The 25,561-nt window shown below is 28.9% G+C and overlaps 2 protein-coding genes across 2 annotated transcripts in view; one reads left to right on the forward strand and one right to left on the reverse strand.

Annotated features, from left to right (window-relative positions):
• Positions 1 to 3,591: 3,591 nt before the first annotated feature.
• Positions 3,592 to 25,307, reverse strand: LOC142327970 (uncharacterized). Its single transcript, XM_075371394.1, has 7 exons — positions 25,272 to 25,307; positions 24,970 to 25,172; positions 19,599 to 19,791; positions 14,159 to 14,338; positions 10,936 to 11,012; positions 5,773 to 5,950; positions 3,592 to 3,633 (listed from the first exon to the last, which is right to left on the reverse strand). Exons 1-7 carry the CDS (start codon positions 25,305 to 25,307, stop codon positions 3,592 to 3,594), a joined length of 909 nt encoding a protein of 302 aa, XP_075227509.1.
• Positions 15,027 to 25,561, forward strand: part of LOC142328462 (uncharacterized) — a 100,485-nt gene continuing 89,950 nt past the window's right edge. Inside the window, exon 1 of the mRNA XM_075372264.1 lies at positions 15,027 to 15,584. The gene's annotated coding sequence lies outside the window, so the exon portion shown is untranslated. The remainder of the gene's footprint in view (positions 15,585 to 25,561) is intronic.

Genomic DNA, 25,561 nt, shown 5'->3' on the forward strand with positions numbered 1-25,561 from the left:
CTTTCCTTGAACTTTGGTAGAATGTAAAATATTTGCATGATTTTGTGTAGTTTGAGTTAAATTAAAATTTTCACTTGTAATTTTTTGAAGTTTGTAGATTTGCATATAGAAAACTATAAATTTGCTATAATATTAGCATTTTGATATAAATTGAATTACTTAAAGTTCATTCAGTTACTTTCCTTTTTTATCACACTCTTCAGCTACAATTATGTTAAAAAGAACATAGCAGTTTAATAAAAACAAAATTCCCAGTATTTTTTATTACTTTATCAAGTAGCAGAATGTACATTTTTTTTATAAATAATACACATATTAAGATAATTGAACAAACCAATTTTAAAATAATTAACATCAAATCAATAAAATTTTGTTTTAAACTTTTAACAAATTATATTCATTATAATTAACTAAAATGTAAATAAATAAAATCAGCTTGGGAATACTTTTACCCGCGACAGAACAGAGATGCTATTTGCATTTGGGGTAAGAGGTTGTGTGTGTGTGTTTGTGTGTATTTCTGTTACCATTTTCCTCAAACATTACTGAGCCAATCTTGATGCGGTTTTTTGCATTACATTACATAGGTATCACTTAAGAGCAGATTCTTAGATTAGTTTTACAGTTATAAGCCACCAGAGGGTGCTGCAGTAGATAAGTTTCTTCAAAATGGCTTTGTGGGTTTTTAAAATTTTTAGGTTTATCACTTTTAATAAAAACTTGTATTTTTATTCACATCATTTATTAATTTTGTTTTGTTTAATTGTTATTTTTTGTTATATTACATAGTGTAAACTGATGTTAAATAATAGTTGAACATTTACATATTAATATAATCTAGGTATACAACATATAAATTATTAATCTTTTTTTGTTCTTTGAAATTTAAATATAAATTAAAATGGTTATTATAGATTGTTGTTTGTTTTGGTTGGAAAATTGTGTTATCTTTATTACATTTGGTAGTTACAAAATAAAAATTTAACAGATTAATATAACAGTCACTTATATTACATAGTAACATGAACTTTTATTAAAGAGTTACATAATCTGCACTAAAATAAATGTCATTGTTTGACAATCATGTAGATTTATAATATTTAGTAAATGAGAAATTTTTAATTAAACAAATTAAATTAAATTATAATTATATAATTATTTTTACTATTATTAAAAATAATAAATTCCTCTATCAAACAGACAACTCGATTATCCCATGTAAGTTAACAAAATACTTTGGCGTATAAAAAATAGCCATATTCTTTGCTTACATTGTCATTTTTAATAAATTACCAATTGAAAAATTTAAATATTTTCTTTTACAATGCCAGTATTTTTACCTTAACAGTTAGATTTTAAATAATAATACTCATAAAAGAAATAAAACTAAAAAAATTTAGTTTTCTGCATCTTTGTTTCATAAATAAACTTGCGTGTAGTACATGCTCAACTAATTTACATTAAAACCCTTGAAACTATTTTTTCTTTTTTTTTTTAGCTCATCTTATTAATTTAATATAAAACATAGCTGCTTTATTACAATTTTAATGAATTTAATATTTGAGTGTTTTCCACATTCCAATTATATTAATTGTTTAACAAATTAGTGTGGATCTCTTCTTCTTTTTTTATAATTACTGTATATATTTTGTATTGTTCTGATCAAAGTTTTACTACAATTTTCCTTGAATCTGTTCAGGCAAATACTGCAACAGTTCCTTTTTCTTCACAACAGAACACACTTACCTATTCCTGATGTGATCTACATAAAGCACAATTATCCACCATAATTAAAAAAATTAAATATTTTAATATTAAATTTTTTAATTTAAAATTATTAAGTATTAACTGACACTTGAAATAATGTTGAATTTCAACTAATATAGATAGCAAGTATTGTTATTCTCTTACAATAAATAGCAGCACCGATACTTGGAGGTATCAGTACTATTACTGTTGTCAAGGGTACCAGCCTTAGAAAGGTTAGGAAACCACCTAGGTTAGTCAAGACAGTTTGTTCTATCCTAGTTTATAGATACTCTATTGTGTGTTTCTAGATTAAATACATTATTCAGTTTATAAACACAACATATTAATCATACTATTTGACTACATATTGAACAGGTTTCCTAATTATTTTAAGACTAAGCATTAACACACCACCATCGAGAAAGAGATTGAATTAGAGTCAAAAGATCCTAAGGAAGGACATTTTCAGTCGATCATGTCCCCAAAAGAAAAATATATCACAAAGGGAAAAAGGGTTTATCCCAGAATTTACTTAAATAAATAAAGGATGACCTTTCTGTACTTATAATTTTGTGGTGGTAACTGAAGTACTTCATTTTAAACAGTGTACATCTATCATTTTATTTTTATCATTGTTAAGATAATATAAAGGTGAGAGAAAAATAGAAAATCAAAAGATAAAAGCATAGTTGTTTCCTTATGGCATTGTTATGTTTTTAGAAAAGAAGAATATTAACCAAAATCATATCACTCACTGCTTAGATGAATGAAATGCGATTTGATAGGGTTTATATAATGAAATGTAAACAGATAATATTCATTTGCACATGACATAGTCTTAGATCACTAAAAGAAGACAGTAAATTGTAGGCAACATGATGAAGGTTTTAAGAACCATGCTAGGAGAGATGAGATCAAGAAAGAAATGTTGCAAAAAGAGAAGGTCTAAAATACTGAGCAAAGGAGAGAATTGAATAAGGCATGCTGAAATAGTTTAGGCACTTTCAGAGCATATTAGTTGGAAGAATGCCAAAGAAAATTTTATTAGAATAAGAGGAAAGAGGAAGACGAAGAAAGAGATAATTAGATAGTGTAAAGGAAGATCTGAGAAAGAGAAGAAGTGAAAAAAATCTTCAAAGAAGAAAGATGAAAAGACAGAGTAACATGCAGTTCCATGATTTACTGCCCAACTTAATAATTAGATGAAGGGAAAGATGATGATTAACTTAAAGATTAGTTGTGATTTTTATAAAAATTTTACATTTTACCATGATAACCAACGAAAATAATTTAGTATCCTTATTAAGAGGAGATTTTCTGAGACGGCACTCCACATTTTACTAAATTAGCACTGTCATATCTACACATTTACCATGTTAAGAGCTGACCAACAATTGAAATCCATGTATTGCATCTGAATAGTCTATGAATGAGTCTAGTTTCGGCTTAAAGCTATAATGAAATACTTTTCTCCACATTTTGCTGTATATTGTTTACAATAAAAGTAAAATTTCATAAAATCTTAAGTTAATGTTACTTTCACACATTTTTTCAAAATTAGATTCTCTATAAATGTTTGTTACATTTTATTTGTTTACTGAAAATTTAACAAAATTATTGAACATCAAAAATAAAATATTGTGTTTTATGACATCAACTTTTTGTGTTTTACTTAGTTTTACTGGAACTTGCTTTATTTAGTTTTTATAATCAAAAACTGAATGAAATCATCAATTTCATCAACTTTACCTAGATTTTAAGAATTTCAGTGTAACTTAATTTTAATCTTGGAGCAGAGATCAGGGTAGAATTTTTCACAATCTATATCCTTAAACAGTGCATTTAAACAGTTAAAACATCATTGTAATTTTGATTTAATATCTTCTTTAACATAAATTAAATTTAAATCTTATTTGGAATAAAAGCATAATTATGAACAAGTCTTGATTCCTTGATCGAGTATAAATAAGGCATTTTGTTTTTATTACCAGTATATCTACCAACTGAGTTCATTTTTAGAGGAGAAACTTTATAGAACAAATGTTATCATAGTATGTTAATGTATAAATCTGATTTTCTTATTTTCATAATTGCATGATGGACTAAAGTAATGTATGTATTCGTTATATTAAACCTTGGGCTTTCATATTATTCACTTTTATTTTAAAATAAATTTTGTTTATTAATCATTCCTATATTATATGGTTTAAAACGTTTTTTTTTCTTTTTATAAGTGTATTTTTATATATTTACTACATGCCAGCTTTACTATTCATATATATATTATGTGTCTAGAATTTATTTTGTTAGTAAACTGTATTGTAATTTTTATGTATTTATTTACTTTGTTAAAATAATATGTCTGCTGTTACTATCTAAAAATAAAAATTAATAATGTTTGACCTTGGAATAGGAGGATGTGAACTGATTAAAATGCAACTGATATGACTAAGCTGAATCATATTTACGTTCTAGCTTTTGTTCCCTTATGTAATATCTCCCAGGCACCATTCTGTAATTTGTTTTTAATTATCAACACATCTCTATTGATGTAATAAGCTATAGATATATTCACTAAGGTCAAAGGGCAGCTACCTATGTAATTTTAGCTAAATGTAATTTTTATTGGAATTGATACTGAATACCATGAATGTAGTACATAGTTGGGAGTTATACGGTCTTTTGTAGGTATTAATCTCCTGTATATATAACAGAAGTTAATTTAAGTCTTATTTAAGCCAAATTCTTTTTTAAGCTATTATTTTTTTTCTTTTCTTATACTTATGTAATTTGTACTTCCCAGAAGCTTTGTCAACTACAAATTATTCAGCATATGTGGATTCTCTTTTGGGTAGGAGCACAGAAAGATTGTAATTAGGCATATGAACAAATTATACAAAAGACTAGATTGATATCTTAGGTTTATATAATATGTTTACATTCAGACTAAATTTAACTTTACATAATTTTTTAGTTGAAGTTGATAGGTAATTTTAAATTTAACTTTAAAAAGTTACAATTGAATAATCAAATTTTTAATTTCAAAATTCCAATTTAATTTTGCAAGCTTTCCTGCATATAACTTTAATACAATTATTTTCTATTACTGATCCTAATTAATTGCATTATTTTATATCACAATTCCAGTTTTATTTTTTATACATTCCAATCACTTTTTGTTAGATGGTATTTAATTTAATTTTGGAAAGCCTTTGCAAGCCTCCAAGAATGTGTTACTTCCTTGGGATAATTTTAATCTTCTGGTGTTTTGTTTATTACATAACTGGTCCCAAATAAAAACGATTGCTAATTATCAACATTATTTTGATATTTATTCATTTTATTTTTAATTTTTTATATTTAATTGATTTTCATTAAAATTATGACAAAATTAGAAATATTTTTTAGTGATAGACCATTTTATTTTATGAAAAAGAATGGTATTTTATGAAAATAAGTGGTGTCTAAGCTAAGGAAGATTTTTAATTAATATTTTAATTAAATAAATAAACAATGGGTGTATATATATATATATATATATATATATATATATATAAAGATAAAGATAAATAATTTGATATTTAAAAATTAAGGAAAAAACTGGTGACCTGAATTAAAATATTCATAAATACTAGTATTACATACAAGTTAAACTATTCATGTACAGACAGCCACTAGCAGTGATGAATCATTTTATCATTTACAATCTTCGAAGAAGTTTGATTTTATTAGGCAATTAACAAATTTTTTTTCTTATTTCAGAAGCAAACCTTTCAGTTTAATTATTAATGAAGAGATATTGGGTACAACAAAATTTATGTGTATTACCCATGGAACACTTTTTTTTTAACAATTAAACATATTTTCATTAAAACTAAATTTCAATTGTTATATAACAACCTTGATTTAAAGATAGAGTAAAAAAAGTAAAATACTTTGAACATATTTTTGTATTTAATGAAATGAAATTATTAAAAATAACAGTTAAAATGTTTGTAAAAAATATTTGCTTTCATCTAGTACATTATTTTGTTCTTGAAGTAATAAAACTGCTTCATTATTTTCATCTTGCAAGTTTGAAGAAGGTTTAAAGAAAAGATCAGATAAAAGTGATAGTTCACTATTTGAATGTGTCACAACTGATGCGCAAGTGGCGGGCAAATTATTATCAGAAGATGCAATTTTCAGCTCCAAATTTAAACTGCAATAAAACAAATAAATAAATGTTAAAATAATGTAATGAAATACGCATTATTTTCTAATTTATAATGACAATATTAAAATCCAAAGTTTTTTTGGTTTTGCATGTATAAAGGGGAGCATTTTTGTTGTTACAGAATCTAGTTTTACTGTATTAGGAGTGATATGTACACCCATATGTATTTTTTCTGACCTTTTGTAGATGTATTATTAGAGAGTCAAGTGATTTTGACTCTGAAGATCTGGTTGTGCCCCCCAAGTGCAAAAGAATTACCTTAGTAATGAAATTTCCAAAAAAATTTAGATCATATTAAAAGATATATCTTTTAATAATCTAAACAAATTTTTTTCTTAACTGAACCATTAACTGTTTTACTTCTGTTCAATGAGTACTGTTTTCAAAATTAATACAAACTTCATTTTATGAAAAACCTTAAGACATACAATTGAAAAATATAAGAAATATCTTTACTTTACATAATTTTACTGGAATCATAAGAAAGTGCCATTATGCAAAAACGCATTTCTATTTGTAGTGATGGGTGAATCCATGACTACAAAATTACTTTTCATTCTTTTATAAACACACTTGTGAGTTTCAACAGTTCACAAATCCTTTTCACAGACAATAATTTCAGGAAAGTAACACAGTGGATAAAGTCAACAATAAAGCTGTATTTATTTTTTATTGTTTTGGGGGATGCTTTCTGGACGAAAAACACTTTCATGTTATCATTGCCTGGGCACGATATACTTGTAATAAACAAAGATATATCATATTATATATCTCAATTAATGTAAAAAAAACCATCCACTTTACGGCAATTGGCATGAATAGCTGAAACATACTAAAGTAATTTAAATACTTGAATATAAACGGACGGCCCTAAGAAATCATAAAACATAGAGATAGTATCATTTCATTATCCCCTAGAATAGTTCACATGTTAGCCCCAAGATGAACTTGTGATGCAATGCCTTATAGCAGATGCAATCCACAAAGATCCGGATCTGGGAACCAGATCCCGCCTCACACCTCACAGCCTCACTGTCTTCATGGTTATTTTCATTGGATTGCAATAACCGTATCTACAGTTACGGAGCTGACGGTTTATTTAAAAACACTAATAAGGCTTAAAACCTTCAACAAAATTTTAATTTAAAAGCTTAAGCGTTTGAGAAACTAGCGTTGCGGCTCCGAATGTTTCTACGCGCGCGACCATTAACCCGTCAGTCTCCTCGGCAAAATCGAGTTGCCCGTGTGCTCCGGAACCTCCGATACATTCAGACATGCTGTTCGTCTGTGAGGTGTGAGGCGGGATATGGTTCCCAGATCCGGACAAGTATCCAGTACGCGATCATGCGGCGGTGGGGAGGGACGAGCTGTGTGCGGTATAGCAATCTATTTAGCTATGGTACAGTAATATTAATACACACACATAGCCACCGTTTCTATATCATCGTTGCAGTCTACGATACACGATTGCCTATCCTGCCCCTTCCCTCTTCATATTCTCTCTTCTCTCTCGGACCGTTTTTGTATATAAATAGCGAGCGCGGTACGCCGCTTATATCACATATATGAAACAACTACACATTGCAGTACGTCTTAGCGACAACAAATTGATTTTAACCAAATCTAATATTTTAAATATGCAATCAGTCGACGACCTATTAAAAGCTAGAAAGAACAAACGCTTCAGAGCACCACGACTTGGGGATCCGGCAACCACTTTTAGAGACGAAGAGAACTATATTACAACACCAGAAGAACGGGCACACATTTTATCAAGTTCAGAAGAAGAACAAGAAACTCAATTGCCGGACAACGAGCTGGGAGTAGGTGTGCTGCAGGAAGGAGGGTACAAATGCAGCGACGAGGTGGAGGTGGCATCTCTAGCTCCGTTAAAACCGCCGATAGAGATGCTGAAAAGAATCGTACAACAAACGGAGGACTCGCTGACCATTACGACACCGGCTGCAACAGAGACGGCGGATACGGAGGCGACTACCAAGCGGGGCAAGAAACGTGTGAGGATCAGCGGCCAGATCGAGAGCTCGACCGGATCTTCGAGGAGGTGTACGGAAGAAGACCAGACAACGACGACGGCGAAGGCTACAAAACGACAGAAGAAGACCACAACGGAAACCGTAGACGATACACTGACGTTAATGTCGATTATATCCCTGCTCCCCAGCATATTGGTGAGCCAGCTTCCCCAAATCCGAAACGTTTACGTTGCTCGGATTGCGCTGATAGTTGGCAGTCCAGTGAGCACAAAAAGTGCATCTGTCTGTATCATCAGATATACATGAACTTAGTGTGCCCTATTCTTAAATGGCAGATTCCTCTCAACAGTTATTTCTGCATGAGGAGCTCCATGGTGAAACAGTGTTCTTAATTGGACGAAATTTATTGTTCATGGTATTCTATTCACTTTGCCATTCATCATGAACTACCCTCTTCAGGAGAGAGACAAAGATCACGTTGTTAGAAGCAACGTTATTGGTAAAAGTAGGCTGAAAGCAAGCCTCTTTTGCTGAACTACCTGCACACTCATTGCCTGAAATTCCTATCAGGCTGGAAATCCAGCAGAAACTCAGCAGATAAAATGCAGCAGATAAATGCTGAAGCAAGACTTCCAGACATTTTCATAGAAAACTATGGAACCATTCAGCAAGTAGTCAATTTATTTTGAACTATTTTGTGATCTTTTTCATCAAAAATAGTGCATATGAAAACCATTTTCTTTTTTTTTATTACCTGTCGATAATTTGGCAAATACATTTCTGTTCTTTTTTCCTCCTAAAAAATTATCTATTGCAAATGCAAATTATTATTATCTTTTATGACCACATAAAATCACTTTAGTCAGTCCATTAACCAAGTCTCTTCAATGGGACTGTTTGGGCCTTGCAGTCCTCCCAGTACTTTTTCATATGTTTCGATCTTTGAGCCTTTTCTAGTGTTGAAAATGTTCCGTGTTGTGAGTTTTTTCTTGTGGTGTGAAGCAAATGTTTTTGTTCTTGATTCCCTTGATTAATTTTATCTTATCTATGGTGTAAGACCAATTTCCTTTGTCTAAAATAGAATTTGATCACATTACCTAAATAAATATTTTTGTTTTAATTAGCAAGGAATCAGGTAAGTTATTTTTCCAGATACTATAAATAAAGGATGCTGTGCTAATTGTTTACCTAACAAGTGGGCTAAAAAAGAAGTGCTTCCAAAAAAATTTTTCAAGTAATAACATACAAAGGCAAAATGAAAATAAAGGAATGTGAAGGGATCTTTTACTAAAGTAAAATCAATGCAGGTGTTAAAAATTCACTGAACCAAAAATCCCATTACAAAAAAGTACATTATGAGCAGATTTAGGAAAAAGAAAAACATTCTCAAACTAGACAAAAGTAATAAATACAGAAATTTAAAATATCCTATAGATTTTGCAATCTGTAAAATACCACCAATTCTTCATACTAGTTTAAATTGATGTTACAAATATACACACTCTAGGAGAATTTTAAGAAACAACTGTTTGATAATTGAATCTAGAGAGCATATTGAGGTTTTACTGGATGACATGCAAAATCAGTTTTAATCTAGTTTGCCTCAAGTGCAGATAACAAGGAATGACCTACTTCATCTTGCAATGATTATTTCCTCAGCAGTAAAATAACAATAATAATAAGAGAAAAATAATAATTTTAAAAAAGTAAATGATAAAAAGATAAAAATTGAAGTATTAATGACTTATATCCTGCACACTGCAAGGTCATAACATCTCTAAAAAACATTACAACCCATAAAAAAAATATTGAAAATTCTATCAATCCTGATTGAGATAAAGGCTTTTAATAATAAATTTTTCAAGATATCTATGTTTGTACACTAAATTTAACAAAAGTATTTTATAGTATTTCAAAATCTCGTTGATGTGGATTGACCAGTATGCCTAGAAGATATGTGAAGCTACTTTATAGATTTTTGTGGATATATAAATTCATAGGATAACTGAAATCTTACCCCTTAATCATAACAAAGACAACTGCCACTTCTATATACATACTTAAATTGAAAACAAAGTAAATCATTATGAAACTGTAAAATGTAAACCATTTTTTAATGATTTCCACATAATCATTGAATAACATTACTCAACAATTTTTATTCTAATGGAAAAACAATCAGTAAGGACACCATCATCATCCTAAAAGTATAATTTATTAATGTTGAGGCTAAAAAAACCATGATATTAATAAATAAAAATAAATTGGATAAGTTTGCTGAAAAGATAAATGTTCATAAAATTAATTCTGCTAGGAATGCATAAATTTTTTTTTTTTAATTATAAGAACAATATTGTTATTGGATATAACAATATTGTTCTTATTGACCTAGCTTTAACTGATTGGTACTTCAGCCATAAAACTTATTAGACAGAAGCAAGGAACACAGTTCCAGTATAATCCACTGACACCCTTCCCTACCAAATACCAAGTCTACCAGATGCTCTGGCTCTTTAGGTCCTGACATCCTCAAAATGAAGAACTTAGCATGTCAAACCTTCACCCAGAGAACTGATAATGGCGAAGAAGGAATATGGATAATAATAATGGGGTGAGTGGTGAAAAAATACAATCTATCCATCAGGGAAGTTTTAGACTTACCCAGAATCTGGAAGAACACTAAGGGGGAATACAAAAATTAAAAGTTACATGTCAGTTTAGTTATAAAAGAATATAAATAAATAAGTAATAAATTGTATGTATTTATAAATTATGTATTACAATTGTATATTGTAAATTATATATTAATATTTATTATATTATAATAAATTTAATTCATGAGAGTGGAAAAACTTGAAAATAAATATAAGTCAACATGATGATGTCGGTATGATTGTGCATTCATTGTAATAGCTTTATTAATGTAAAGAGGGTTCTTGCAAGTAGTCAGTAAAATTATATATTAGTTTTCTATACCTGGTACATTTCTTTGGTGAAGGAATTTGGCAAAATCTTTCTTCTGTTTTTTTATTAGAATTCCCTGCCTCTTTTATCTAAAATACAAACAAAAGACAGTTTAATATTATATAATTATGATAAAATTTTATAAACATATTAATGGACTACTGTACAAAGTCTTAATAAATAAACACACCAAAACAGACATAACATATATGTCTGCAAACATAATATATGAAAATAAGAAAAGACTAGAAGGAAAAAAATGAAAACTAGCCCAAGAAATGAGAAGTTACAGTAAGGATTCAAAAAAATTTTCTTTTTGGGAATGTTAAAAAATAGATCAAATAAAAATAGACTACTTGTATAACATCATCATGAAATGAATGGTTTAGTTCTTTTACTATGCATTAATTAAAACTATTTTATTAAAATCAGTGTGTAGTATTCAATGACAGATAAAATTAGAAACTGGTAGTGGAGGCATGAAGGAAAATGGTGTACAATAGACAATTATCATAGAATACAAAAATAAATTATTGTCATAAATAAAATAATAGTTTATAATAAAAATGTAATAAAAAATAATTTAGATTGAAACAAACATTGTGAAAATTCTTGTTAATACAGATATATAAATTTATAAATATATACTGTATATAATGTGTACATTTTTCTTTCTAGGTAAATAGAATTATGCTTCCAGAAGGTCTTTTTAGTGAACTGTTCTGTACTTTTATTAGTGGTGCTGCAGATGGTGTTGTTGATTTAGTATATTGTGTTTATTAAATTATGTTTGTAAAATTTTTATTGTTCTTTGCATATCTGAATTTTATGTATACACTATTTACAAAATTTGTTGTTTTTTTGTGTATTCAGTTTTACGAGTTAAATCGTAAAGCTTGATTCTATTGTGTAGTGTGCTTATATATTCTCTATATATCCCATAGGGGATCTGGTCTGTCCAATACAGAATTGAGTACATTAATTCTGTTAAATTAGTAAAGTTAATTACCAGCAAGTATTTTAAAAGGATTTTAACAAAATCATAAGTTTTAAAAGAGTACCATTACTCTCTCTGGCAATGACACTAAGTACAGTGGATAGATTGGTTGCACATTCACCTGCAGATAGGTGGAACAAATCTGTCTTGAACAGAACAACAGCATCAACCAAAGTAAACTGCATTCCTTACAACTTGATGATTCTATAACATCAGGAATATCATTTGGAGTAGCATTATGGAAAAGAGTATGAAAAAATAAAACACCAAAAACAAAAAGCACATTTAATGAACTGATTCCTGTTTATCACCAAAGTTAAGAACGTTGTATGTATTTAGTGATCAATGATTACTTTAAAAAATGCATCAAATTTTATATATACCACATAAAAACCAGGCAGACATGCAAAAAATATTAACCACACTACGGGAATTTTATACATAACATATAGAAATTACAAACTCAGTATACTTGAACAATATGAAAATAATTTTTACACTAAATTTGATACAGAGAAAGTTAGCAACCTGTAGACTTCACCTTCTACAGACTATTACTTAGGAGGAAAGAAAGGGAACATTAAAATATGTAAGCGTGCAAGTAAAGAATTATGTAACAAATTATTCTACTCTGAATGAAATTTTGAGATAAATCACCCATGATGACTGCAACTGCATTCCTCAATCAACTGCAACAGAAACTGAATGGCACCAATAACCAAAACACGGAAATCATCATAAAGAATTTCATCAAAATCAGTTCATTCAATCTAGAGGTAGCAAGCAAAATAATAAGCCAACATATATCCTTCCAGAATTTTTCAGTACTTAAATTGTATCTTTTGGTTAGAAGGAATTATGAAATATTAAGATCTGCAAAAACCTTGATATTTGAAATTTTACCAATTAGTGTGCTTTCTGTTATACAATATACTATATATACATAACTGTAACTGTAATAGCCAGGAGAGGAAGTAAAAACAATTAAATTAAATTAATACTGATATAACTTAATTATATTAAATGAGTTTCTTAATCACTTGAAAAATATATGCCATTACTAACAGTATGCTACTTTCAACACCTCTGATAAAAGGACTATGAATTCTTCTGGAGAATATTTTCATGTATTGAAAAAAGGAATTTTTTTTTTAGTTACACACATTTAGTCATACTAATCTATAAACAAGGAAGTAACAAGATGCTTGTATTTTATAAGATATTAAGCTTAAGTAAATAAATGATCGAAATACTATGATAGTATATAAAAATAATTTTTACTGTTGGTAATTCACTCTTTTAACAGATTGAATTATATTTACATGACACATATTTTCACAAGCACTAAACACAAAGTCTGATGGTCCTTTTTCTGATGGTCTAAAACTTTGAAGGATCTCATGATATAAAATCCTATTTTAACCAAAGATATATTTAAGCTTAATAAATATTCAATAGCATTCTGTAATGATAAAAAATACAATTTGATTTTCTTTTTAAAATACTGAATACCATGATTATTAGCTAAAATTAACCACCTTCCTATCCTATTGCACATTAAACACTAATGACTAAAATACTTTGGTAATACATGACTTTCAATTTTATTCAAAAAGAATTTATTTACATTTATCAGAACTGGATTTTGTAGACCAAAATCCTACATCATACAGTAATTTTTAATAGCTTAACATTACTGATAGCAACCACTTATCCCAATGAAAGGTTGGTTACATGAAATATTTTAATAAAAATTAATATAATACAAACATTTATGTTATAATAATGAATTTGTGACCTGTTTTTAAATATATGAGAAGCTGGTAAACATGGTTTTTATTTGATAAACTAATTTCTATTATTTCTACTTTGTGAGCAATTTAAAAAAAAAAATTGTTTTAAAGTTATTAAATATTCAACAGCTTACTTTGAAACTATTAGAACAACTACTCTTTTTCTTGCAGATGACTTTTTTCTGCATAATTAAGAATACAAAATTCTTCAGACTAGAAAAGGTGCTACTAGTTAGCTTCAAAAGGTTATTGGAAGAAAGGTCCTAGTATCTTGAAAGCTAGTTCTTTTAACGGTTTTAGTGATGTCATTTTTGCCATGAATTTGAAATTCAATGAATTTCTGTTTGTAAGTATCAGTATGGTGTATTTTTTAATTTTACTAGCCTGCATATATTTAAATTGTCAAACTTATTCATATGTCATTAACATTTGAATTATTAATTACCAGTTTCTTAATTACACAAACTGCTTTTTTTAACTTGATTTTAACATCTTTGTATTTATTTGATATTTTTGTATTATTGTCATTAGATTTTTTCACACAGAGATCAAGTTCATTTATTCTTATTTGCTGTTCTTTCAATTTATCAGTCATTTCATCAATTTTAAGTTTTAGTTCAATTGCCTAAAAGAAAAATTATTATGTAACATTAAAATTAGGTAAAATAATTAATTAAACTTTTAATTTTAATAAAGCATGAGTTTATAAAGTACAGGTGGCACAACGAATCTTAATGCTTGGTGCGAGACACCCCAATGTATTGCTAATTTTTTGAACATTTTTACATTTTTGAATTTAATTTGATTTAATTATATATTAGACAGTCTGACTAGTCAGATCGTGGACCTTCAGGGCTTAGGTTAGCCCCAGGTGAATCCCAGAGAACTCAACTGGTCCTCATGGCCAAGAAGCCTACTGCATGGCTGCACAGCTCACTTCACTTTCCATTCTCAATTTGCCAGGGGGACTGGTGCCCTGGACACCTGCAGAGCTTGCTTTGGTTGCCATTTCCATCTACCCAGAGGGCTCCAGCCCTGGACCCCACACTATACATTATCCTCATAGTTATGAGAATAATACTGAAAAAATAATTATAGTATTGAAGCTTTATAAAAACGTGAAAAAAAACTGAATTATAAAAGATGAAATAATGGTAACTTTTTTCCTGTTTAGCCTCCAGGAATCACCGTCAGGTATTACTTCACAGGATGAATGAGGGTGATATGTATGAGTGTAAGTGAAGAGTATCCAAGTTTCAAGATTAATTTAGGCAGCTATCGAATGCAGAGAAACTTCGGTATCAATGTAGTAGGCAATCTACTTCTATAGTTTGTTAGATGGCGTCACTGAAACGCTAAATTTAAATATGCAAAGAACACAAAAAAGAATAATTTAATGGAGTAATTTAAGAATAAATATTATTATTTTTATTTAATTAATGCCGAAATAATAAATATAATCTGACCAAACTTAATCTACGCTCGCTAACCTTTTAAGTTTGACTGGTAAACGAAGGTTATGTTAGCGTAGGTTAATTTTGGGAGTCGAGTTGTGGACTTCTCCGATAACGGATGTGGTTAACTACTGCTCTGCGATTGGTGTGTTTTTTGACTGGTTTTTTTTGGGTTTAATTGTTGATTTGTGAATTGGATACATAAGTGGATTGGATAATGAACATGGCTTGTCATTTTTAAGTTAATTGGATACGGACATACCCCTTATTTTACGAGTTTTTGTTTGGTAGATGAACAGTGTTTTTTGAGCGAGTGTTATTATTATTAAGTAATACAATTATTATTAAGTAATACAGCAGTGTGTGGCAGTGTAATATACTTTAATTATACAAGTGAAACTACTTGAGAACGTCAAAGTGAGTAATTACATTTTTATATAGCTTTTTAAGAATTTTTTGTCTATAATAGGCAAATTTATAATAAGTTAAACGACAAGTTTGTACAGGTCTATTAGCAGTAAACAACAACTTAGAAAAATTCCACTAATAATTTGTGAAAATTTTCTAAGTCCTTGGAAGAGTTTATTAGGGGAATAGTTTTTCCTTATTATTTTGAGTACCCCTCATCCTAGATTCATTATACCTACATATCTATACGTCCCAGAAAATTTCCTATCTCCTGACCCCCACCCCAAAATTACCCCCCCCCAAAATTTGTGACCCAAAATTTGGGTTGATACATTTTACCTCCCCCCAACCCCCCCAAAATGCTTTAATAAATCTCTAACCTCTGCAAAAGTACTAATTGTGGAAGAAAAAACTAAGCAATAAGTAGAAAAATTAATTATAAATAATTGTATTCTCTTGCTAAAATGCAGTTTAATATTAATATTTATGATTTTTTTTTAGAGTGATTATTAAAAATGAACATAACCTAAAGACAGAGTTATATTCTAAAAATGTATTGGAGAAATATAATGAAGATAAAAATATTGGGTCTGAAAAGATAGCTTACATTAATTACAGGTATAAGATTTCTGATTCAATACGCTGAATATAATGCAGTAATTTTAAACTAAAAGTATGCAGAACAATTTCTTTAAATCAAATACATTACATTTTACTTTAAGCTGAAACTTATAACAATTTTACCTAATCCAAAGCTAGCTTCCACCCTATTTCAAAAGCATTTAGATATTTTTTGCTGGGAACATTGATTGAATATGGCGCTGGGTTAGATTCAGAAGGATTTCTTTTGTTTAGGTAACGATGACCTTTTTTGTTTGTTTTTGTAGGATTAAAATTGTGTCTGTCCATTAAGAATTTTGTTTTTTTGTGTATTTTGAATAGTTCAATAATTGCGTTCAATTTTCACCCTTTAGTGTTAGTTATTATAAGATCTCATTTTGATATGTGTTCATATGGGTGACTTGTTTCAATGGAACGGTTTGTAAAAATTAAAATCTTACACATAAACAACAAAGGAAGAAAACTGGATACTCTTGATTAATTAAAAATACATGAACATACAAAAACACATAAACAGTGATCTAAATGGACAAACATATTTTAAATCATAGACACACACACACACACATACATGCATGCACATGCACACACACACTGTTTTTAACATACCATGTATAACAAAGATCTTTTAAAAACTTATCCAACACCAGAATGGCAGTCAATGGCACAACACAGCTCTACTAACAGTAACCTCTGAAGAAGATTGATTTAGAATAAAAGCTAACTCTGGCTGAAATTAAACTTTTTTCTTGACTTTTGCTTAAAAATATAGTGTAGTGTAGTATAATGTAGTGTTATATAAAGAGTGTTCTATATTTTTTTGGTATGCCGTAAATACTGAAATTCAAGCTTCTAGAAAGAATAATATTATAGATCCCTTGAAGATAAAATATACTTATTTTAAAAACTACTCTAGCAATAGATATAAGATATACCGCTATTTATCTACAATTCTTTAATTGTTATCAATTTATCAGTTCAATGGCTTTTTTATTAGATTTCCTTATAAATAGACTATGAGCTTTTTTGACTGATTGGTTAGAAACAGGATTAGGAGATCTAGCTTTGTACAAAAGATCATGTATATTTCATGTCAACCACTAATTTGGCTTTTTGTATACCTGCTGGGTAGGAAACAGAGTTATTGGAAACTTCCACTGGACTTCAGGTTCTTTCTCACCAATCACTGATAAATAAGAAGCTTTCCCGCTCGTTATCAGACTTCTGATAGCCAGTTTTTTTATTAAACCTATGGTTGCATTGCACAACAGATGGAACCAGGGTGACTGATCTGCCACCCACTGGAATCATCCAAGAAAGAAGGAATATATGATAAGGAAAGAAGGTGGGAAGAGGAAAGGAACAATCAACCTACAGATTGACATTCTGTAAAGTAATTCATTGTACAAAACCACAGTCTTCTTACTCTAAACTTTAAGCTGGATTATTTCAAATCTATTTCTGCTACTTGGCAAAGCCTCTCAAATTAAATTTTGTGATAATGTGGAACCTTGAGTTTCTTTCCAATTGAGACAAAATAATAACCGGAAACATTTATTTAAAAGTTATTTGGATGTTTTTGAGGTCAGTTTCAAAACAAAGTTGATGTAGTTTTACAGGCAAGCTTTTGCTTTTACCACTTGCAGAATTTATATGTCAATTCAACTTCTTACTTAATTTTCTAAAGAAATATTTTATATTATATGAATATCTCCTATGTCTTAAAAAATAAACATTTTACATTTCAATTTACAAAGGTAAATGTATAAATAATCTATAATCTAATTCATTAATATAAAATGATATGACTCGACTAATTCAAAAAGCAGTTTAGAAGCTGTTTATTAAATGAACAAAAGTTAAATAAATTTCATGAATTCTCATGATAGCTGTTGTTCAGGCAGCACTATTGTCTGGCATGTGATGTTAAATATTAGTTTTTCCTTTGTTTCAATATAATTTGTTTGCATTTTATTAAACATGTGTTTTTATTCATTAATTGTTAGTGCGTAACATGTAACCATACAATACAGCCTAGTCGCCAAGCTTGTTGGAATCAATCTTATTATATTATCATAAGCTGTGTTAAATTACAGGATGTTGAGACACAGCTCAGTCTAGTCTAGTCTCAATATATTATTTAAAGACTCAATGTTCAGTCAAAATTTACACATTATACAGTAGACATGTACATACATTAAGTTAAAATATATTTTTCAACAATGCAATACAAATTAAATTACATCATGAACTTGTTAATATGCATTTGTTAATTCAAATCAGTATTTTGTTTTACTTTCAGTCCACTTAATATAAACAAAACAGCTGTTTTTAATTGATAGAAAACAGTTTTCCTTCGTTAGTGATCTTGTTTAAGTATAAGAGTAAATTTCTAATTCCTCAAATGAAAACAAACATTTCCCATTTTTACTGTATTTCAGTAGCGGCTCATAGCTAAAATTAGTGGGAGCTGCTGCGCCAGAAAATTTTTAGCCTTTGTTTTAAAATTGTGAAAAAAGAAACAAACATGTATAAACAGAAAATTTAACAAAAACTTGATAAAATCCTAAAAGAACAAAAATTAAATGTTCATTACTCTTAAATGATTCAATAATATTGTACATGGTTTTTAAGCGCAACACGCGGAGTAAAAAAAACTACCTTCCATCAGTATGCCAGGATCGGCACTGTGGGGCGATAGAGCTCTCTCTCCTTCACAGCCTTGTGTGCAGCTTACTATGTGCGCATACGTATAACAGCCAAACACCACATTGCTGAACATGTGCATGACAGCCAAACACCACACTGCTGAAACTGTGAAGCGCACAGTTCTACACAAAGATTTTTGTATCTTTTTCATAAACTGGGGGATGGCTACTGACATTAAACTTAAGGATTATATATTGTACAAGTATAAAGAAAGAATTAAAGAAACAAGGACTCATTATATTAAATGTTACCATTTATATCAAGTGGAAATAGGGGTGTTGCAGTTCTACAGTGCCTATATGCGAGCCGCCACTGCTTCATTTAATGACTTTATTTGTTTGTAAAGAATTATTATGTAGATTTGTATTTGTCCTGTTACCTATTAGTAATCTACTTAACCATTTTCTGATGAAATATTATAGTTTTTAATATTGTGCAAATATTTCCAGCAAAATTCTTTGTGTATTTTATATCTCCATGGGAAAAATTTCAACAAAAACAGCAGTATGCAAAGAGATATATACTCGTACAGCAATATCTCTTCTGAATGTATAGTCAGATGATAATTACAATTATTCTTATGAAAAATTATGAAATCTGTTTGTTTTTTGTAAACTTGCATCAGTTAGTGAATGAATACATAGAATAATTTAACAAGAAATAGAAATAAATTGAATTTCTGTAAAAATTTACCTGTGTTTTATGTTGTTCAATTTCAATTGAATGTCTCCTACTCATCTGAATGATATCAGTTGCTTTTTCTTCACTTTCTTTAACTAATTTGGTTTTCTCCTTTTCTAGATTATTTATTTCCATTGTCATTTTAAATTTTTCTTCTTGTAAGGCTGTTATTAAATTAGTATCTTTAGCATTTCTTTCTCTACATCTAAAAATAATGAAATACTAATATTATTTATACTTAGATTATTTAATAAAGTTCTAAGCTAATCTTTAAAATCTATTAGATTTAAATATAAATGCCGATTTTAATATATGCTTGAAAATAGAATAAATAAGAAAAAAAGGCAAACGTTAGTAACAGCATTTTAAGGAAGACTAATTTAAATTATATACACAGTAATAACTGTAATGTAAAATTGTAATTGTGAATGATTTTTATTCAGAAACAGCTGAATTCTGGTTTACCCTCCACCTCTGACGTGATTAGGAAAGAAAGAAAAGGATAGAAGAGACATTAGGTAAAGCAGAATGAGAGGATTGAAGAATGCAGTATGAAGATAAGAAAGATTGTTACTATGATACAAGAGTGAGTTCCAAAAAAAAGGAAGATAAAAGTAAATTAAGAAAATATATGGTAGAAAGTTTCCATTACATGTGATATAACTAGATGAAAGGCAAATAAATTGGGAAAGAAGTACCAGTGGCTGAAATATCTTTTAAAGTGTGAATAGATTAGTTTGAAATGTGAGACTGTGTGACATGTATGCTATGAAAATTAGGATGCAAAGTTTTGTCTAATAACAATTACCTTACCCTCAAACTGGAATTCTTGTTAACTACCAATTAAAAAACATAGTTCCTTGCTAAATAACAGTTCAGAACTAGACAAATATAAGGATGTAGAAAGTGTACATATCCTCTAATCCTTAGTATGGATCCCATCCTAAGATTCTATAGCATGGGTTCTATAAGTTACTGTCCAAAACTCACAGAATCTCCCAGCCATCATTATTAAGGGATTAAGGATCAAAATTAAAATAAAATAGACTGAGAAATGGATTTTCCAAAAAAAAAGAACTGCAAAATAAGACAAACAACCTAACTAAAAGGATTACTACAAGACTCTTCCCCCCCCCCCTCCTAACAGGTTGTGAATTCCCATCCTAAATACCCAAATTACAAATTACAAATTTTTATTTGGGTGTATAAAAATCTTCAACTAGCTCCAGAATTATATGGAATGCTGATGTATCAATTGAAGTATAAACCATTCAGTCAGAAGCTATTGGAAGTTAAGGAGAGATTTCTAAGAGCAAGGATGTATTATTTAAGCCTTCATATATATTCTGAGTTATCTTTTTGTATGGAATGTTTCATCAAATTACAAAACAAGATAAAGTCTATGAACTGGAAATGGGATCCATCAGGATATGATAGAAATAGTTTAAGTGTCCATCATATCATAAATAAGAAGATAAGAAAGAAGGCTGGATTAGAAAGAAAGGTAAACAACACTGAATGGAATAAATTTACATTTCTCTGGGAACGAGGAAAAGAAGATAGCTGAAATGGGAAGAAGATCAAAGGCAAACCCAAAGACTGAGGTGGATGGAAAAGTTAAGAAAAGTAGATAGTTTTAAAATGGACATAAAAATGGGTGAAAGAGGTGTGTGTGTGTGTGTGTGAGACAGAGAGTGAAGAGAGAGAGATGCAAATGGTCTTTTATTTGTCACCCAACCCACTACACTATTACCATTATTATTTACAGTAATTAATATTCATTAGTTATAAATATTTTTTTATAATTTTTCAAAATGTCTCCTGTATGTTTGTTGATAAATAAAATATTGAAATGACATAAAATTTTATAATGAAAGATTCATAGAGTTTGTAAAAACAAGAGTATATGGCTTTATAACAAAAATAAACTATGAAAATTTTAGCAGGATGAGTTAAAACCACAGACTCATCAATGATAAAATGTGTACTATCAAATTAATAGCTGTTTGAATGTTTTATATCATAATTTCAGGAATTAAAAAAATGGTTTTGATAAAGTGACCACAATTTAGATTATTGACCCAGAAACTATTACACCACACAAATGATAACAATATCCGATTGAAAATTAATAATACCATGTCATTAAAACAATAATAACAAAAACTAATGATTAACCTAAGTTTATAAATATCTTAATAGTTTATAGTAATAAGTAAAATATATATTTGTGTAAATTAACCACAGAATTATTTATTATCATTATTATTATTAATTTCTAATACATATAAAATTAGAAGATCTTTTCTATTAAGAGGCAGCATTTTCTGTTACTAAAAGTATAAATTTGCCATTTAGAGCAATTCAAATGTCATATAAAGTTCAATAATGCAATTGTTTTCTCAGTTGATAATTTATTTTTTATTTTGTTTTTAATTTCATTTTTCTCTTTTTTTATTTAAAAATGAACTACCATTGATTATTTTTTTTAAATTTATTAACTTCTTTTTATTTTAACAATAATTTTTTAGATTTTATAATTATTTAATTTTTTTCATTAATCTGAAACTTCTTCAAAAAGACCTTTCAGAGTTAATCAGGACATTCTTCAGTGTTGTTACTGGTAATGCTGCTATTAATGACATATGTTTTAAGAAGATTGGCTAATCCCTAAAATATGTAATCAGATAATATTTTTTAACCATACATTGTTGTTTGTTTAATATGCTACTTTTATAAAATTTTATATGCCTGTAAATTTTGTATTGTAATTATATAAAGATCTGAGTTTTTATTTAATCACAGGTTTCATCTCAGCACAATTGAACAATATAAATTAGTGATACATAAAATTTGACAAAAACAACACACTGAATGAAAGAAAATTTATTATTCAATTATGTATTTTAGGGGTTATGTAACCCTTTTAAGCAGATCTTATTAACAACAATTCTGTGGTAACTCCAGTGAAGATGGTAGCAATAATAATAGCTTTACAAGGTATTGAAGAAGGAAAATTTACAGTATTTTGAATTGTCTAACATTTAATAATTTTTATGTACTACCTTCTCTTTTTATGATGTTCAACAAATTTTTACTATTTTTTTTTTTTTGTCTTCAGTCATTTGAATGGTTTGATGCAGCTCTCTAAGCTTTCCTACCTAGTGCTAGTCGTTTCATTTTGGTATACCTCTACATCCTATATTGTTTTACATATTCCAAACATTGCCTACCCGCACAATTCTTCCTATCTACCGTTTCTTTCTTTTTCTTGTTTAGCCTCTGGTAATTACCATACAGATAATACCTCAGAGGATGATATATATGAGTGTTAATGAAGTGTAGTCTTGTACAGTCTCAGTTCAACCATTACTGAGATGTGTGGTTAATTGAAACCCAACCACCAAAGAACACCGGTAGCCACAATCTAGTATTCAAATTCATGTAAAAATAACTGACTTTACTAAGACTTGAATGCTGGAACTCTCAACTTCCAAATCAGCTGATTTGGGAAGACACGTTCACCACCAAACCAACCCGGTGGGTTCTTTCTATCTACCTTTCTTTCTTTTTCCTGTTTAGCCTCCGGTAACTACCATTTTAGATAATACTTCAGAGGATGAACGAGGATGATATGTATGAGTGTGAATGAAGTGTAGTCTTGTACATTCTCAGTTCGACCATGCCTGAGATGTGTGGTTAATTGAAACCCAACCACCAAAGAACACCGGTATCCATGATCTAGTATTCAAGTCTTCCTATCTACCTGTCCCTCCAATACCAAATCCATTATTCCAGGATGCCATAAGATGTGGTCTGTAAGTCTGTCTCTTCTTTTAGCTAGAGTTTTCCAAATGCTTCTTTCTTCATCAATTTCCCACAAAATCTCTTCATTTGTCACTTTATCCACCCATCTGATTTTTAACATTCTCTTATAGCACCACATTTCAAGAGCGTCTAATCTTTTCTTCTCAGGTACACCGATTGTGCAAATTTCACTTCCACATAAAACTACGCTCCAAACACATACTTTCAAAAAAGATTTCCTGATGTTTAAATTAATTTCTGATGTAAGTAAATTATATTTCTGATTGAAAGCTCGTTTTGCCTGAGCTATTCACATTTTATATCGCTCTTGCTTCGTCCATCTTTAGTAATTCTACTTCCCAAATAACAAAATTCTTCTACCTCCATACCTCCAAAATGTAATTTTTTACCGATATATTTATTTTAATCAATGTACAATTAATATTGTAATATATTATTTACATGATTAATTTAATTAGGATAATGATATTAAATTTACAATTTTCAATTTTCTATAACTGACTATATATTCTGATATGCATAAATTTACCAAGGAGGTACAAATTCTACAGTTTTGTTTAATTATTATTAAAAGAAAATACAAAGTTGTAATCATTAACCAAATAAATTCAACCAGGTGGGAATCAATCAGTAGCTGAAATGTGCCCATTGTATTGAAAAAAGATTTTAGCTTAAAAGTATTTATAAAGATGAATTTACAGATCTAGAAGAGTGGGAAGCACTTTTATTTAGGTGTGAGCAGACATTTTATTCAATCTTAAAAATACCACTTGTTAAAACTGCAATCTTGGTTATATTATATATATTTTTTTTTTGTCTTCAGTCATTTGACTGGTTTGATGCAGCTCTCCAAGATTCCCTATCTAGTGCTAGTCGTTTCATTTCAGTATACCCTCTACATCCTACATCCCCAACAATTTGTTTTACATACTCCAAACGTGGCCTGCCTACACAATTTTTCCCTTATAATATTAATATAATATTATATATTATATTAATTGTATCAAAATTTAGCTTTCTTATTCTTGAACTAGTAGGATTCTATTATGTTAGCAATAGATTTTATTGTGTTGTTAATTTATTCATAAACAATCTCTGTCTAATGGGAAACTTGAAACTCAATAATGTTGTTTACTACTCTTGCAATAATAGACTACTAACTGCTACTCATAGATTAAACAATAATTTAGAGCAGTCAATCTACAACTTGCAGGGTGAGAAGCTCACCACAGGGAATCAGGCAAACACTAACGTCAATTAACCTTACTGTATCAAGGTTAAGCAATATTTTTCAGAAATATAAACCGCATGTCATTTGTTCTTATTACAGTTGGTGTGATAAAATATCAAACTACTTATTTTTTTTTGTTTATTTCCTTCTTACTAAAATCGTAAATTTATAAATGTACATCTAGTTTTATTATTTTAATTATTACAATACTTTAATTATTACTAGAATGACAATGAATTATCCTTAAACATGATTTTTGTTTTCCAAAATCAGTAATCAACATAATGATTACTCTATTAATTTAAGATATTTATTACTTCTTACCGTGCTATTTCCTCAATCAATTTACTTATTCGTAATCTATCATCATAACACAGATCTACAATTTGTGGATAATTCTTTTCACCATCATTTTTCTCTTCTAGATTGTCATCATCATTAGAAAAAATTTCAAGACTAGGTAGTGATATTGAATCATTATGGATGATTGTTTTATTCAAAGGTTTATCATCCCATTTATCTTCATTCTTCGTTTTAAAAATGTTACTATTTAATTTCTTAATATTATCATTATTATGTATTGTTACATATCGTTCATCAAACTGCACTGTAGTATTATCACTAACATTTTTATTTCCAGAACCATCTCTGTACTTGGCCATAGTTTATTTATATAATAATATAAAAAATTTTAATCCATCAAATCTAAAAAAAAAAAAACATTAATTAATTAGTTTACTGTATCAGTTGTATGGTCAAAAAATATACTTCACACATTCTTATTAACAGTAATTTGACATAATATTATATTTATGGTAACTAATTTCTTTATTTTTCAGTCTATTTTATTGAAACACAACTTGGTTGTTTCCTTTACCAAATAGAAAGATTGTATAAAAAGCAAATTAATCTGTTA

Source organism: Lycorma delicatula, chromosome 7 (genome assembly GCF_047948215.1).
Source record: "Lycorma delicatula isolate Av1 chromosome 7, ASM4794821v1, whole genome shotgun sequence".
Classification (NCBI taxonomy): Eukaryota; Metazoa; Arthropoda; class Insecta; order Hemiptera; family Fulgoridae; genus Lycorma; species Lycorma delicatula.